The 18,697-nt window shown below is 39.7% G+C and overlaps 1 protein-coding gene across 1 annotated transcript; it reads left to right on the plus strand.

The window, feature by feature from the left end:
* The first annotated feature begins 1,601 nt into the window (after positions 1–1,601).
* Positions 1,602–18,623, plus strand: LOC110952950 (metalloreductase STEAP4-like). The gene is made up of 9 exons (XM_022196722.2): positions 1,602–2,617; positions 2,712–2,819; positions 9,448–9,518; positions 9,949–10,039; positions 13,381–13,659; positions 13,739–13,833; positions 13,960–14,113; positions 14,225–14,383; positions 16,981–18,623. Exons 1-9 carry the CDS (start codon positions 2,399–2,401, stop codon positions 17,242–17,244), a joined length of 1,440 nt encoding a protein of 479 aa, XP_022052414.2. The 5' UTR covers positions 1,602–2,398; the 3' UTR covers positions 17,245–18,623.
* The last annotated feature ends 74 nt before the right edge of the window (positions 18,624–18,697 follow it).

Raw genomic sequence — 18,697 nt, forward strand, 5'->3', positions numbered from 1 at the left:
CAAAATAAAAGCCTCAAAACCTAACCTACCTATGCTAAGTCAAAAATATAGAGGGAGCACCATCTGTCTAGTGTTGAACACTTTTACAACAAACAACAAGGTGATTTTAAGCTTAGACCAGTGTCCTAAGGGTAGTCCAAACTTGACAATTAGGATATCCCACAACTCTCAAAACATAACACAACTTGCTTGTCGAATTGGTGGAACAGTTGAGACAACAAAGGCACAAATGACCAGGAAAGCATGCTTCCTTGTGTAACGCCAAATCCAACCCACTACACGAGTGTACTAGGAAAGGCTACTAATTTTGCCCTACTGCATTTTGCTCTGAGGTAACAGGTTTTTAACAAAATGAGGCATCATCAGCCCAGTTTAAAGCAACATCAGTCAAATATGACATGTGCATCAGTGTCCATTAGCTTTTTCTTTAATGAGCAGTTAGATGAGCAAAACAGTGTTTGTGATATATTGTAAATATTTTAGTTCAAAACATGCTAGAATGTGAGGACTCTGTCATTTTTATTTTTGGACACACATTTAGTGTGAATTCTAACATGGTCGTGGCACACAGTAGCACTACACAAATAAAGACTGGCATACTAATGAACATCAAAGAACGCATTTGGATAAACTTGTGCATCCTCACTCACAGTTCCTCCAGCAAGCCTCCTCGAGATGCATTTTAGGAAATGAGACATCCTTTGTCTCATTTGCACCAAGGATCCGGAGGAGTTGGGGAGGCTGAAATTAATGAAATGAGATGAGCCTTACAATTTGAAAGAAAATTAATATTTTTTCCTCTTCTGACATTACCCATTCAAGGCATATTCACTGCTTCCTGTGGTTGACTCATGAGGATCTCATATCCTTCTGGAATCTGTATATTCAAGTAATCAAGTCAACCACAACTCAAGAATCAGTCACCAGGGAACCCCATGTGTGTGAGTTTGTGTGCGGGAAACAGACTGATAACCTCGGGGGCAAAGAGGGATCCTTTTAGTTGACCTTCCGCTCTGCGTTTAACAGGCAGACAAAGGACGTGACCTTGGACAGCATCATTACAGCCGAATCTACTCGGTGGGTTCAATAGTTATTAACTCCGAGAGCGACTGGATAAGAGGTGCAAGAGACACTACAGGAAGTGAGTCTGGAGGGTGGTGTGGCTGCGACGGCGCTGAGAGAGAAGGAAGAGGACGAGAAAAAGCGAGTTGTCCCGGAGGCAGAGCGAGTAAATGAGTCATCGGAGTGGATCTGCTATCAGGTCTATTCGAACGGCGCTAGAAGTGAATGGATGCCTTAAAGGTTAGGCATAAAATGATTTCTCATTATGCTGCGATATCCCCCCAGGTAAACATTAATGCTTCAGTTATGGACTTGACTGTAAAAGCTCCCGGGGTAACGTGCTGCTTGTCTGCCATAAATATTGCCGGATATGTATATGTATATTGTGATTTCAATGAGGCCGCTTTTTTATGGAGGGGAGTGTATTTTTTTGCGAGCTGCAGTCAGTAAAGTTGATGTGATGCTGTGTGTCATTTCTACTGCCAGGTAGTCACCCTGTCGACAGAGCCAACTCCCCAGGTGCTGCAGATCACAGCTGAGACTCTATTCAGCTCTGACCCATTTCACTGCACAAACACACACTCAAACACGAGCACAGACCCACACATTCAAACGCTTTGCAAGCAAAAGCCGTGCATTCATACAAAAGCAAAGCAGCCACACACAAAACACTTACATATGTGCCAAGCTTCATTTCTGCTCTGTTGAGTCTGTTCGTGTCACAACTCCGCAGATGTTTTAGCCATGGGGACATGAACACTAAATTTGCACAAATTCTCTTCCCAGTCGTTTGGTTGGAACAGCGGGTTTTGAAATGATAATGAATCTGTGGGCCCTGGATCTCCCACATGGCATCATGTCTAGTGTGGAAACAGAAGAAATAGAATAAGGCAGCCCTGGAAAGCAGCAGCATAAGATTCGTTTTCTATTTTTTTCCCCCTTCCCTTGTCAAATGTGAAAGTCAAATTCTGGGTGAACTAGATAGATGAAGCAGTCTGTGTTTCTAAGAAGTGATAAAATGTGAATCTGAGGTTAGCGATACAGCTGCTGAGAGCAGATGGTTCCCCAGAACAGCTAATTCACAGTTCAAAGTCTGGCTGTATCAGTCAATAACAGGAAAGCATGAGCAGCAAATGATAATAAAAAAAAAAACTCCGGAATTGTTGGGCGGAGTGCTGAGTCATATTGTGCACGATCCTGCACACGTAGTTTCAGGTGTTGATTACAGGTGTAATAAACAAACCTCACCTCATGCACTTATATATGAGGCAGAAAGAGGCTCAGAATGAAAGACGGGTTGGACGCAAAGGCGGTATAACCACTGAGAAGGCCAGACATGACTTTGGAAAAGGGCACGTCAGCTGGGATGAAGAGGGGCAATATGTCGCTGGATCCTCTGGACTCTTCAGCTGCGCTCAAGTCGGAGCCGCTGTGCATCTTTGGAACGGGCGACTTGGGCCGATCTCTGGGCCAATGTCTGCTCCAGTCTGGCTACGGGGTTGTGTATGGCAGCCGCAGACCAGACAGCTGTGGCCCTTTGCCTCAGGGAGCTCAGGTACAACACATGGCGGACCCCAGAGTTGGTCAGAATGTACATGGGAGCTAAAACACGTGTCTTTGTGTCCTGAATGTGTGTTTTTCCTTTCCAGGTGATGACCCACCAAGAGGCAGCCCAATTTGCAAATCTGATATTCATCTGCGTTCATAGGGAACACTATGATTTCCTGGAGATGCTGGCACCTCATCTTGAAGGAAAGGTACGCAACATCCTGAGAACAAATCAGTTTAGGAGCTCAGTCAAGGAATGTCACCTCAATGCTGTCGGATCTCAGACTTATTTTGTGTTAGTCAGTTAAAATAATATTTAAGGGGCTGAATCAAGAAAAATCAGTTAAAAAAGGAACATACTGAATAGATATAATAAATTATACTGGAAGGTCTTGGTCTTATTTTCAGTAAAAGCAATATTTTCTATCTTTTTTTAGGGGGGTATATCATTACTACATATATTCTGCTAGTAAATTCCTAAAACAAATCAATTTTAGAGCTAAATAGAGGATTATCACCTCAAAATTGATGGGTCTTGGCCCTATTTTGCATTATAGTCAGTAAAAGTAATATTTTATGTAATTTTTGTTGGTTTCACAACATTACTGTGTATTCCGCTGGTAAATTCATAAAATAAAACAATCATTTTAGGAGCTGAATCAAGGAGCATCACCTCAAAACTGTAGGATCTCAGCCTTATATTGTATCGTAGTCAGTTAAAGTAATAGTTGAAGGGCTGAATCAAGAAATATCTGTGAAATAAGGAACATACTGAATAAGTATAATTAATTTTACTGTAAGGTCTTAGCCCCATTTTGGAGTATAGTCAGTAAAAGTAATAATGTACATCATTTTTGTAGGTTTTACATCATTACCATACATATTCCTGTGGAAAACTCACAAAATATAGCAAATCAGTTTAGCTAAATCAAGGAATATCACCTCTAAATTGTAGGATCTCAGCCTTATTTTGAATTAATGTCAGTTAAAGTATATTTAAGGGGCTGACTCAAGAATAATAACAAGAATAAAAACAATAACAGAAATCAGTTCAAGAGTTGGATCGAAGATAATCGTCTTTAAACTGTAGGATCTCAGCCTTATTTGGTATTACAGACATTTAAAGTAATATTTTATATGATTTTTGTCAGCTTTAAATCATTACTATGTATACAACTCCTCTAAATTCACATAAGAAATTACACTATAGGGTTTCAACCTCAATACTTGTCCCTTTTTGGCCGTTTTGGTTTTAAATGCGCACCATAAATAAGAGTAAGTTGAGTTGACTTAACTAAACATCAGCAACAGCTTCCACATGATTTCTAATTCCACTACATATGTGAATCTACAGGTCAACAAACGACACATCGCTCCCAGTGAATTCTTAATCAGACGCTAAATGGGATGAATAATTTACCAGCAGTGTACATCTTCATGCCCCTTCATGTAAAGCACACAGGAAATTGAAATGTTTAAAATGTAAACTCTTCATGAAGTAATCATGATAATTTCCCCGTAACAGCTCAGAATGACTCACGTGTCACTCGAGGTCAGGTCAAGTCGAGTTAACATTATTTATACAGCAAACCGAGAACATAAGCCTTTGAGCCAAAGTGGTTTCTAGAGCAGAATTAAGACTGGCATTGGGAACGACCCAACAAATGAAGATTAGATAAAACTGTATTAATCCTGAAGGAAATTCTTGCGTCAGAAAAGAAAATATTGACATAAAAGAAATTCAGTTGTGTCAAAAAAGTAGAAAAGCAATAAGATAAAAGGATGATAAATAAATTCAAATAAGGCTAAAATAGAATGGTAAAAAGGAATGCTGGCAAATGTACTCAAGTAGGAATTAATATTACACATGATAATGCAGTAATTCAATAAATATTGCACATTACATGGATGATGTTAATTTGAATTAAATTAACATTGTTAACTTTAAAAAAAACATCATTTTACAACATCATAGAAAAGTTATACAACATAAGAAATTACCTGATAAAATGAAATCTTAAGATTAGGAACTCTTGATAAAATGAATCTGATTAACTTACATGTTGAGGTTGTGATGACACCACATTTTATGCTAAAGAAATTCAGGTTTAGATCTGATAAAACTATGTATGGAGAAAGGTGGTTAAAAGCAGTGAAATGAAAAACCAAATGTTTGGGCTCAACAACAAAATAAAGGTTATTCTAAATTAAATTTATGCTCAACCAACAACAACTTGAGTGAATTAGTTCTTCTCTGCAATCAGTGATATTTTAAATTACAAACTACTAAATAATTGGCAAAATCACAAGTTTTAAAGGACTTGAAATCCTGAACTTGAGCCCACAAGCCAATTTAATTAAATCGCTACAACTTGAATTTGGTTTAAAATGAATTATTGACACAGAAACACAATAACAAACATGATTATGTCAACACAACTCATCAAAAAACAGCTTGCAGTTTAAAAAGTTCATCCAAATTGGCAACTTTTATTTATTTAAATCTCACAACCATGCATCCCACTCATCCCCACTCTCAACCCACTGTTCGAAGCAGATTTTCTTTCTACCCTCCCTATCTCAGGGTTTTTTCATCCCTTGTTGGGTTTTCTGTCCTTTATGGTCTGTACTTTACTATGTTAAGCGTTGTGAGATGACATATGTTGTGAATCTGCCCCAAAAAATCAAATAAATTGAATATTGAAGTGATGGGAAGAGGCAACTTGAATTGCTTTTTAGAGTACAAATGACAGCTGCTATGTACAGAACTCGCTAAAGAAGCTGTCATGCATCATCTGGTTTATCAGTAAGTTTGTGATTCTTGAGCCTTTTCATGAACCTTCAAAACAACACTGTCATGTTGTGAGGTCATGTTGCAGATAACGCTGACATGTGAGTGTTATCGTACACAAAAATGATTGGGAACAAAACTTTATGGCATCTCCTAAAAAAATTCTGTTCAACCAACAAACACTGAGTTAGCTTTTCCGGTACGATCAAAGGTAGTTTTAATTTTGGAATAAATTTAAAGCCTGTTTTTAAGTTGTTCCAAGTTATATTTTCATGTCGTTTATTTGGAAAATGAAGTGTTGTACTTAATTACTACAAATAATGTTTATGAGTCGGCAAATTTAAATAAATAAAGTTGTTCCAGTGTTAAATAGGAAGGTTGGGACTTGAATTCTGACTTCAAGGCAGGTGTAAACTAACCGTGACATCACCCGTTGGTTTCAATGCCGAGAAAATGAAGCCCGGATTTTGCTGCTTTCTGGTCGCCGTTTTGGATTTTTTGGAGCCAGTGATGTAAAAAGCGTCAAACAGACTGGACCGGAGAGAAACTGGGGGCAGGATTGGCTGAGGACTCTTGTCCCGCCCACATTTTACCGCAGAGGCTTCTGTTGCTGTCTATCAAGTATAGCCACGCCCCCTGGCTCCGCCAACTTTAACGATTTATTTAAAATTCAGTACTGATTTATTTTGAGATCGGCCACCTGATCTCTCATTTTGACCATGAAAACTAACGGGAAAAAAATCCTGAGCTGTAGAAAATCAGTCTATCAAATTTTATTTTTTCCAAAAATGAATTGGGGTCTATGGAGAAAAAAGCTTTTTGGAGCCAACCCTAGCGGACGGTGTGATATTGCAAGTTTTTGACACTTCCGGGTTGGCTTCAATTCTGGAGCCAGATGCTACATCCACTATATACAGTCTATGCTTCAAGGTGAAGAAAAAAATTTGTTATGAAGCCAATTCCTTTGTTACTTCAACTAATGCATTTATTTTGAAATAACACACAGTATTAAGGAGATGCAACTTTATTATCGTAACCCAGACATCAAAATAATGTTTGCAACTTATAAGGTTTTTCTAAATCAGTAAGTGTATTGCAACACAAAATGGAATGGGTAACCTCAGTTAGGTTGTAAAGTGCAAAGTTTAAATGACCTTGACACCATTCACATTTATCTTATAACCCTCTAAAGATGTTAAATATGAAGATTTACAGGTTCTAGCAGTTTGCTTTCCAGTAATTTCATCATATTTTGTAGTCATTCTAAATCTGTGCCTTGACGGTTTTCCTCAGTAACTGCTCTGGGTTGTTTCCATGACATAGTTAGGTTCATTTTTGATGAGTAATGAATTAAGCCTGACTTGCATTTGACAGTTTATGGCTGATGTGCTGTAATGGTTAAGCTACTGTTTAACTTGTAACTGTCTGCATCCAGTTTGATTGTTATCAAGCCACTGACCTTTTGATATCAGCTGTTATCACAACCACAGAGAAGACTTTGAGGCGTCCTCCTTCACCTGCCAGCATGAGGCTGTAATAGGCACTTAATCCATCATCAAATCATGATGATGGTGGAGTTCCAAAACCACCTGATTCGATCTGTTATCAGAATCGGCTGTCATAACCTATGACCAGCATAAAAGCAAGATTAAAGTCTAACCCTAAGATTTAACCCTAACTCTTCAGATATAAACAATGTAGTGCAACATAATAATAGTCATATTATGCGTACAGAACCTACAAATAGCTCTACAGTGAAATATAAATGGGTCACTCAAGAATTGCAGGACATTTGGGCTTCAAATTTTTTGAAAAACAAACCTTCTCTTTTACAATTTTCTGCTACATATTCATCAACAATAGGTAATCAGTTATCAAAGGCTTGACTGGCTCAGCTTACACATCAGTGGTACAATTTTTATTCCATGTTTTATTTGTTGTTTGACACCCATACTCTAATCACAATAACAGGGTTGCTAATCCATGCTGTTAGCTTTTTCTCAGCAGTAGAAGCTAGATATTTAGCTAGCTGGTACTACTGACCAAGAGGACAAACTGACTGATGGAAAACAGTGAAGAAAAAAGTAAAAAGAACTTGCCTTTTCCCGATGATATGCATAACAGGGTTGCATGACGTAGAGTGAGACATTCAATCAAGGCTGATAATGTTATGAAAATATGAAAAATAGAAGACGGGACATAGATTTGCTCTCCCCATTCTTTTGGAAAACTGTTAGATAATGTTAATTCTAGTGTTTCATGTGATTCACTGTTTAAAATATTGTGTTGATTAACATTTACAACCGAAACCAATGAAAAAAGAAATACCAAAAACATTAGGTTTAGGTTTCATTTTAACTGTTTTACTTGAGACTTAATTTGGTCATCAGGGGGGCGTGACAAGAGAAAAATGGCATTTTAGGGGGAACTTCAGGCTTATTTCTTATTTTTAGAAAATATTTTCAAACATTCTTATCCCCTTATCTCTTAGATTTTAGATTTGGTCTCAGGACAAGTACATTTGCACAACAACTGCATGTCTTAGGATTCTTTGAGCCCTTGGTCGTGGTCCTTGAGCCTTTCCTGAGCAAGTTTTTTGCAATCACATTGTTCTGCTGGTGAAATTTGCTGACATTGAATAGTGTGTTGCCATAAAAGGATGTGCTTGATCTGCAAAAAAAAAAAAAATTATTCAACATTCAATAATGGCCCTTTTTCTTTCATACAATCCATCCTTTGCGTAAAACCTTGGAGTTTAACAGCTCCTTCAGAATTTCACAGATCAGGTCAGTGGTCAAAACTGTCTTTTAATTCGAGACTTTCAGCCAAGGTGAAAGTCAATAACTCTCCTCAAGACTTGGAAAGAGTTAATCATGTCTTTATCACCACTTCTTCGACTATCATACTTTCTTATATGTGGATGCAGAGCAGTCATCTGTAAATCATGTGCCTCTTGCACAAAACTTGGCCAACTAAGGGGGACTTTATTGTTTGTTTTATAGGTTTAGAATGTGTTGGCACTTCCTTATTTAGCAGAACTCCTGCACTGGTTAGAGCACTGATGTTGACAAACCAGATGCTACAAGATCCCGAGGCACAAATAGAAACTATTGCTCCTTTGCCGTGGCCTCTCCTAATCTCTAGAACAGATAATTTTTAATGTAAGAACTGCTCAGACTTTAGAAAGTCTCTTAAGACCCACAGCTTATCACTGGCATTTAAATCAAGTAGCTCCACAGCATCTTTTACTGTATTCTTACTATTTTTTGTCTTCTTTTCCTTGGTTTTGTGTGTTTTATGGCCTGTTGGCATAACTGTTTAGCAATTTAGTTGAACTCTTGTAGTAATTAATAAATTAGCAATAGCAATAAATAGCAATAAATTAATTTGGCTTTGACTTGTTACATGGTAAGTGCCAGGACTCAAAGTTTCCCAGCAGAACATTGTACTCTAAAGATAACCGTTGTAAACTTGAGAGGTTTTCAAATTGTGTCTGTCATTGTGTAGGCAAGTATTATAGCGAGAACCTCAATATTCACCCAAACAAGGAGGCAAAACTCCCTTTTTACAGCAAGAAATGTCCGTCAGAAGCAGACTCAAAGTGGGCGGCTTTCTGTCTAAACCTGTTGGGGTAGAAAAATAAAAGAAGAGGACTCAGAGACAGCAAAGGAAAAAAACACTGTCGAGGTTTGCCGAGGCCAGATCAGAAACACGCAGCTTCAGAGCAGGAGATACCTGCAGAGAGGACAAAACACAAACTACAGGAGAGAGAAAACACTCAGTAAATGGCATGCTTTAGTGGCATATAAATGCATAGAGGAGGAGAGGCGCTACACAGAAATATTACAGTAATACTGCAGAATGTAAAGCTGCCACTGAGCATTTCATCTTCTAAAGGACTCTCACACAGGAGTGGAGTCACCTCAGTTATCTTGTCTTGTCATACTTTTGCCAGAACTTCTGAACTGCTCATCAAATTTATTGTAAAAGATAAGAAAACTAATTTTCTCTCTCTTTTTCATCAATGCTGATGGATGGATTTCAAGGTTCTGGTGGACCTGAGCAACAACCTGAAGAAAAACTTGTACCCAGAAGCCAACGCCGCCTACTTGCAGAGGTAACACGCTCCTTAAGAAAGTGAAAGAAAGATATTCCATTGAGTGCATGCAAATCATTCCTTCGAGTGAGGTTTTCTGTCTGCAAGAAACCTAACCTCCCCTCAAATAATCAGAAATCACTTTGGCAGCAGTAGGCGCCACAGTTTCAGGATGTCTTATATGTGAGAATAACACTGTTTCTCGGGTAAAAGTGCTCCTTAACAACACATAAAAGAAGGAGACAGCAGCACAACTCTTCGCCAAATCCGAAAGAAATGGGAAAAAATTGCAGGGTTGCGGCTTCCCTCAGCAGGTCGGCCTTCTGTGTGTCTACTCTGTCGAAGTGGAAACATTGATTCTCATCATTTCCAGGCCCTTCTTTTTCTCGTCTGCGTGCTTGTAGACAGAAACAATGGCAAGTAAAAAGTCCTCGCTGTGTGTTCTCTCCAGGCTGGTCCCGAAAGCTGCTGTGGTGAAAGGCCTGAACACGGTGTCTGCCTGGGCCCTGCAGAACGGACTGCCGTCAGGAACACAGGTGAGAGCAGAGCAGAAGTGAGGAATCCGTTAGAAAGATGTCAGTGGGATCAAGGCGAAACAGAGCCGGGAAGCTTCCGAGCCTTAAGGAAGACTTTGGTTTGACTAGAGTACAGATACAAAGACGGAGCGGTAACAGGAGGGGAGATTACCAAGTTGATCCTTTCATGATGAGAAATGTTTGACTTGAAACCAGGCAACAATAACTGCTTTCATCTTTCCCTGCAACTCTTTTTTTTTTTTTTTTTGGGGGGGGGTAAAATTCTTGCAAAATTTAAGGAAATTAATTGATTCGTGTGGGTGCCGATTATTGATTTTGTCGTCTTTCCGCAGCAGAGAACGAGGACGGTGCTCGTCTAAACACGCAAGCGGGCAAACACACTTTATGATGTTACAAAGTTGAGAGACCGGTGTTTATTGCAGCTTCCGTTTCACAGCTACAAAGAGAAACACAAACACGCTGGAACCTCTGGAGACCAAACCTGAATCTGCCTCAAATCCTCCTCAACACAAACAAGCCTCCTATACATGCACACACCAACACTCCACTGCAGTGCTCCATTTCTTTGAAAACAGGTAGCAGCGAGAGGTGCCGATTTTAGAGCGTGTGCGTCTTCTATCAGTGCACGTGTACTTACAGTACACCTACCCACATGCACATGCTTGTAAAGTGTGCGCTATTCCCCGGCCAGCAATTTGATTAGATCCACAGCAGGGCCGTGGCTCTGTCACATTTACATTCAGATGGAGATTTAGTCTGTCGGCCGTCCCCTGCTGTTACTGGTGCAGTAATGTAGGGAGACATGGCTGGCTGCCCGGTCCACTTACACACACACACCTGGGGAAAACTGCTCAATCCTACTGACTCCACTATTCGCCTGTCAAACCGCTGCCTCTTTCCCTCTAACGCTCTCCGGCTCCATCCGCCGCTATCTCTCAGCCCCTTTTACAAACAACTTAATCATCTTATCACAGAGCTGAGAGTGTGGTAATAAGCTTCAGCACGGTGAGATCTAGAAATGGGATTACATATTGAGCGGCATATATAGAAAAGTATGCATGTGTCTTAACATAATCATGCACTTGCAGGGGCTTCGTCTGGAAATTACTGAAACAGCGCTGGGAGATAAACAAAACAAGGGTAATTCTGTAGACAGACACTGTAGGTGTACACTGCGCAGTCATGCGCTGGATATTCCAAACACGGCCGGTGAGTCATCTAGCAACAATCTTAGAGCATTTATTAGCGACGGAAAGACACCGCTAATTAGAATGCAGCAGGAGAAAAATATTTATATTGTTATTCTGAGGTATTTCTGAGCAGAGGATGCGTTTATTTCTTGAAATTACTGCTGATAGACTTGGTTAGTGCACATAAAGATATTTTAAGCAGCAACTGGATGTGATGAAACTACATAGATAGCAAAAACTGCTTTTTTGCTTTCACTTTGAAGACTTCTGTTGAAGAAACACTAAGGCACATACGTGAGTGATGATACATGAGTCATGCTGTTGAACCAGTAGAAATGTCTCCTCATTGCTGCACGAACAAAGACGCTGTACATTTATGAGTCACTACCCCCCCTTCCATTTGCATTTTTGAAGCCAGGATGCATTCATTTTCATGGCTTTTACTGACTGATAGACCATATTTCATACCAGATAGTGGTACGTTAAGCAGCGCTTGGACATGCAAACATTTATAGGTAACTAAAACTGAATTCTTGCTTCCATTTTTGTCCCAAAAATCATCAAAACCACAGACATGCTGCTTCATTTCAAACATAAATGAAGACACTGCAGGGTTTTGAGTCACTGTCCTAGTTCCTATTTGTTTCTTGCATTTTTGAAGAAAGAATGCATATATTTTTTGGATTTTACTGACCGCTACACAGCCCTGCGACAGACTGGCAACCTGTCCAGGGTGTCCCCTGCCTTTGCCCGAGTCAGATGGGATAGGCTCCAGCACCCCCCGCAGCCCTAGTGAGGATAAAGCGGTGTATAGAGAACGGATGGATGGATGACCGCTACACTATATACCTGCACATAAATGTATTTGAAGCAGCACTTGGACATGCCCATATATCAAATATAACAAACTGTGTTTTTGATTCCACTTCTGTCAAAAAAAAAAATTGTCATACGTGAGCAATACTGTTGGACTGCACAAATGAGCAAAGACACTGTAGACGTTTGAGTCAATACCCTTCTGCAAATTGGATCTTTAAAGTAGGATGCATTCATTTACTGACTGCCACGCTACATATCTGCACTTAAAGATGTTTTAAGCAGCACTTGAACGTGATTAAACTTCGTAGGTAACAAAAGCTGCATTTTATCTTCACAACACAGGCTATGCACTAAATGTCTTTTCATTGCAAACACAAACAAAGAAACTGTAGGTTTTTGAGTCATTGCCCCACTGCAATTTGTTTGTTTGTTGGCATTCTTGCAATTTGAAAAGAGGATGCATTCATATTCTGACCGCTATGCTACATAATTGCACATGAAGATATTTTAAGGACTTAGACTTGCTGGAACTTCATAAGTAACCAAACTAGCAATTTTTGCTGCCAGATTTGTCAAGAGAAAAAAGTCATACTGGTAGAAAAATTTCTTCAGTGCAAACATGAACAAAGACACTAGGATTTTGAATCTGTGCCCTGCTGCTGTTTGCATTTTTTGCAGAAAGTATGCATTTATTTTTTAGATTTACTGACTGCTACACTATGTATCTGCACCTAAAGATATTGTAACTAGCACATGGACTTCATAGATAACAAAAACTCCATTTTAGCTTCTTGTTTTGTCCAACAAAACATTAAGGCACAACGTGGGCCTGGTGGAAAAGTTCCTTCATTGCAAACATGAACAAAGAAACCGCCAGTTTTTGATTCAGCATCCTGCTGCCGTTTGCTTGTTTGTTTGCTATTCTGCACTTTTGAAGAAAGGATGCATTTATTTTTTGAAATTACTGACTGGTGGACCACATGACAGCCAAATGTCCCTTGGTTGCGAACATGAACAAAGACACTGTAGGTTTTTGAATCAGTGTCATGCTGCTGTAAATACACGCTGGAGAAGCAAACCAGTGGCTGGAAAGTCTCCAGCAAATACACAATTTATCTCTGTTTGACTAGTATTTGCCAAAATCCACAGCACCTCGTTTTTGCGGGATGTTGTTTAGCTTTTTATTTAAAAGCCAAATTATACATTTGCTACCAGATTTATGTGGAAAGCAGTGGCAGAGGAAGTGGGTGGAAATCAAAAAGTAATAAGATCCAGGCTAACCCACTTCTGGTTTTGATCATTTCACTTAATATTCTAAAAATGACCTCCATGCTCCAGGTGTACCTTTGCGGGAACAATGAGGAAGCAAAGCGCGCAGTAGCAGAAATGGCTACCAAACTGGGCCTCACAGTTCTGGATCGAGGGTCTCTATCTGCAGCCAGAGAGCTTGAGGACTTCCCCCTGCGACTCTTCCCAGAGTGGCGGATACCGCTGTGGGTAGCGTTCAGCCTCACCGCCGCCTTCTTCATCTACCTGGTCATTAGAAATACCGTCTATGATTACGTCAATAACGGTCAGGACGTCTCCTACGGAATCATGGTGTCCCTGGCCAACAAGGTAAACACTTGCACCATCCGTTTTTATTCCCCTGTAGATTTTGCCTTTTAAACTTTTATGTTTACTTTCCATATTACAGGTGTTTGCCGTCGTGTCTCTCATCATGCTGTCTCTCTGCTACCTGCCTGGTTGCATTGCCGCCTTCCTCCAGCTCTACAGAGGGACCAAGTACAGGTCAGACATCAAACCAGGGCGCAAAAAAAAGAAAAAGAAAAAAAGTTTTGCTCCTGGTGCAATTTACCATAAAATGTGCAGAATTTTTGCAGTGTAAAGTGCCTAGCTCATTTTTGCATGTTCCAGGCGCTTCCCTGACTGGCTAGACCGCTGGATGCTGTGCAGGAAGCAGATGGGTCTTGTTGCACTAGGCTTTGCTTTACTCCATGCCATCTACTCACTTATCAATCCTCTGCGCTATGTTTCCACGCGCCGCACCATCACGAGTGTGGTGCAGGAGGTACGGCGAGCTGCTCCAAACCACTTGCAGTGTTTCTATAAATCCAGCAGGAACGTTACATGAAAAAGGTGCTTCCTTCAACTGCTCTTTGTTCTGTCCTTTTTCTTTTAGTTGAACAACCCTACCACATTTGACAACACCCGAGCATGGCGCATAGATTCATTCTATGCGCTGGGAATCCTGGGCTTCTTTCTCTATGTCCTGCTAGGACTGACATCGCTGCCCTCTGTGGGAGGCTCCCTCAGCTGGAGAGAGTTCAGCTTCGTTCAGGTCAGAGCGCAGCAGGAAAATGCACACTGCTTTACGTGCATTTGTGTTTGCCTGTGTTCACCTTTTTGCACAATTCAATCATGTCCTTAGCATAAGCACAAACACCTTTTAGGGCCTTTGCAATAATCTATATCTGGGCTTCCTGGGTTCTTTTTATTTTTTATCAGTTATTATGTAAGTGTTGTAAAAGCAATACGTCACAGGCACTCGTGTAGTTACCCAACTGCCTAACACGGGCACTCGGAGTGAAACCCTGGCTGACTTTAGCCCAGGATTTTAAATGTTAAGTTATTCATTAAATAGAATTATCATACCTGGTATAATCCCAAATGGGAAGATTGTTAAAACAGGTCACAAGCCTATTTGTGTAAAGGTCATGTCCATAGGTAGGCCTCAGATAGTGAATGCAGGCATAGAGGTGCGAGTCAAAGTAATTCTTATGATTTGGTAAGTTGTGAAAGCCATAAAATAACAGGTAACAATTTATATAAACCTACTTCTTTTTTTCCCCCCCCGCCGGTTTGTGACATCAACTAGGAAATGTACTGTTTTGCTGTTCCAGACTGGTTAAATACCATCCCAAATGATCATTACAGAGGTTTATTCCTGCATCACAGCAATATGAATGCGTCTTTATTGTGCCATTTGCACTTATTGTAAGTCGCGGTGGAAGAGAGCACGAGTGGCCAAATGCTAGAAATCTAAATGAAAGCACATTATCCAAGTAATTAACAATAACTGAGCCTCAAAGGCCACTGGTGCTACAAAACCAATTATGCTGGAATGACTGTGAAACAGTTTTTATATTTTTAGCTTATGGTAGCACTTGAGGATTCTGCAGGAAAACACAGATAATGCTCAGACGCTCATCTTCAGATCAATGAGAATAATGCTAAAGGAAAGTTGGATTTAGTGTGCGGCAAGTTATTTTTTTCCTGTAGTGCTTTTTTTTTTTCTTTTACAAAAACGGTATTTACCTACTAAGAAAATAGCCGAAATACTGAATGCACAGCGGGCTTTCAGTGACTGTTTGATTACTGTCTATTATGGAATGCCAGATGTTTTAATAATGCAGTGTTTGTTATTTAGAAATGTCTCTCTGCCATATGTATATGTCAATTATTCTTTCATTCTGCAGAAAACTCTTAGCGGAACAGTTTGGCATTTTGGAAAACAGCATTTTCCTTTTCATGCTGAGTTAAGTCAGACAGCTGATACCTTTTTCATCTCTTTATGGTAAAGTAGCAGCAGACAGTTAGCGTAGCTTAGCATAAAAACTGAATAATGGTAAAATGTGCACAAAGCCTTTTTCTGTGCAAATTATTTAACTGCAGCTGTTAAACTGTGAGTGACAGCTGGGATGAAAAAGTAAACAGTGAAACTTACTATTAGCTCCTGTCTCCATGTCGGGGTTAATTAATAATTATAGTTAAATAATGAAGTTACTGCTGTTGCTCCATGTGCGTAAATACCTTGGAGATGCTCATATAGATCCTACTGTTGTCTGAAGCTGCAGGTATTTAATAAACTCAGAGGGAAACTCCTACAAACAGCTGGAAGCAACAAACTAAACTTCAGCCCCTGGTAATGTTGCCAAAATCTCAATTACATTCATTATTGGTGAATCTCATTACTCTAAACTGTTATAGATTATGTATGTTTGTGATCTGAAAGTGGAAGATGTTTTTTTTTGTGATGCCACTCTTTAATATTGGTGCTGAAATATGAAAAAATCCTTCCCGAGATGAATCCAACTTGAAGTAAATTGCTCCCGCTTGCCAATTCAGTAATGCAGCACAATGCACTTCACACTTGAGCTGTGCTAAAAGTGAAACAAAAAAGGTCTGACCTTGTAAGATTGCTGTCAAATTACTGGAAAGGAAATGTATTTCTGGAGCAGGTTTAATTATCCTGTATGTTTATTCCTTATGAAAGCTGAAGCGGTAAAATCAACGCATTACCTTTTTTTTTTTTTTACAAGGGGTTACGGGCTGGACATTTTCCTGCCCAAATGCATTCCCCTCTTTAGTTATCATGCATCATTTAGTGAGGTAGATGAGAGAAGGTGGATGTTGTCACCTTTGGACAGGGTGAGGCTACCTGTGTCCGCTTTACACGGCCATTCAAAAGTTTGGGGTCACTTACAATTGTCCTTATTTTTCAAAGAAAGGCAGTTTGTTTTTCAATGAAGATAATATTAAAATAATCAGAAATACAGTCCAGACATTGTTAATGTGGTAAATGACTATTCTAGCTGGAAATGGCAGATTTTTAATGGAATATGTCCATAGTGGTACAGAGGAACATTTCCAGCAAGCATCACTCCTGTGTTCTAATGCTACATTGTGTTAGCTAATGGTGTTGAAAGGCTCATTGATGATGAGAAAACCCTTGTGCAGTTATGTTAGCACGTGAATTAAAGTGTTAATTTTCATGAAGCCCAAACGTTTGAACGGTAGTATATGCTAAGCTAAACTCAGTGTTTGTAAGCCGCATAGTGGCTCCAGTACTCTCATAACCCTCAACAAGAAAGGGAATAATTCCTAAAATGGTATTCTTTCAGTTGTTAAATTTTATGTCGTTTTTTGTCCTTTCAGTCTAAGCTGGGCTACCTGACTCTCTTCTTTTGCACGGCACATGGCTACATTTACGGCTGGGACAGATTCCTTGACCATTCCACCTACAACTGGTACACTCCTCCAGTCTACATGCTCTGTCTCATTATACCGACTGTGGTTCTGGTGTTCAAGTTGATCATCATCATTCCCTGTGTCGACCGCACTCTGATGCGCATTCGGCAGGGCTGGGAGAGGAACCCGCTGAGGGGGGAGACGGATGACCTCAAATTCACCAACCTGTGAACTCTGACCGCTCGAAATCGTTCTGATTATTGGGCGTTTCATTCACATCCTCTTTGGAAGGAAACAAAAAAATAATAATCTGCCCTACTTGCAACTAAAGTATTACATTAAGTGTGCTGGTTTGTAAGTAGGTGAAAGGATTTACAATATTGAATACTTTGATTTTGCACAAAGTATTTTAGTAGACGGGCTTTAATTCTCTAAAGAAGTAATGTTTCCAAAAAACTAATTTAGTCCAGTTTGTGTGTGACTCTCAATTGTGCAATAGCCAAATAAAACAAGAAGCTATGGTTTATTTCAGCCAAGTGGACAGGTCTCTGTGGATATAAATGTTTTTAATGTCTACTTTCTTTGAGCATTGAAAGAAAGAAAGCAAGAATGGAAAAAAACACTGATTTCATGTTTGTGTTGCATCTTTTCCACCGAACGTGGTGAAAAATAGATTGATATTCCCTGCTGAAATCCATTGTTTTGATAAACATAGGCACTAGTTTTTCTGTTTTCCGCTCTCCTTTTCCCTTCAAGTGGTGCAATTGTGTCCCCGAGGTTGCTCTCTTTTCAGGATGTTATTGATCTCGCCGTTTTCTGACACAAATACCTCACTACCCAAACCTGCCTTGCCTCCCAAGGGCATGCCGAGGCACACACACGCTTGCATATGCACACATGCAACGTAAAGGAGAGCAAGGTTAAGCTAATTATGCTTTCCACATGCGGCGTTAATACATGCAGTGACAAGTGTGAAGGTGGATGACGGATTGTGCAGCCAAAAGCAGACTCGAGAGGCAGAACAAGTGTCATGAAAAGTGCTATTGCACTGTTAGTCAACAGCAAATTTGCCGAGCTGAAGCAAGAAACAGTAATAAACCATGCAAGCTGCCTCTAATGTGTGTGTGAACCAATGAGGAGCAGCTGAATAGAAAGATCAGGCCTGACTTGATCATGATGGTAAACACAGGTGGTGAAAAGGTGCAGAATATGGCAACCTGTTGTAAATTTTAATAGCTAGATATGCATTGCAGATACTCTTAATTCAATCATTTCTAGTCAAAATGAACAATTCTGCTGCAGATATCTCCAATATGAACTGTGGCTATCTGGAGCTATTCTCCAAAAAACATCTTTTTGATATCATTCCATTTAAATTTTTAAGTCGCCTTTTATACTTTTAAAGAAACTGTAGTATTTATGTTACCACCCCAGCTATGTATCACTGATAATATCCTACAGGGATTGATGAAGTGCACAAACTTGGAGGGACGGAGAGCAGCAACAGCTGGAGGAAAAGAGTTTAAAAATGTCTACAAAATGGATGTTGACGTTCTTGTATTGCTGTTCTGTGTAATATTCTTCTTTTTCAATCATCAAAATGTTCAAAATCTGTCATAAAGTGAAAAATAAACATATTTCAAACATGAAATCAATCAGTGTGGACAAAAATATAATACAAACA

The sequence above is a fragment of the Acanthochromis polyacanthus genome, chromosome 12 (genome assembly GCF_021347895.1).
Source record: "Acanthochromis polyacanthus isolate Apoly-LR-REF ecotype Palm Island chromosome 12, KAUST_Apoly_ChrSc, whole genome shotgun sequence".
NCBI classification, from domain to species: Eukaryota; Metazoa; Chordata; class Actinopteri; family Pomacentridae; genus Acanthochromis; species Acanthochromis polyacanthus.

Coding starts and splice junctions, on each gene's coding strand:
- LOC110952950 (XM_022196722.2), top strand. CDS start 2,399: ATGACTTTGGAAAAGGGCACGTCAGCTGGGATGAAGAGGGGCAATATG. Junction 2,618..2,711: donor CTTTGCCTCAGGGAGCTCAG/GTACAACACATG, acceptor TTTCCTTTCCAG/GTGATGACCCACCAAGAGGC. Junction 14,384..16,980: donor GAGAGTTCAGCTTCGTTCAG/GTCAGAGCGCAG, acceptor TTGTCCTTTCAG/TCTAAGCTGGGCTACCTGAC.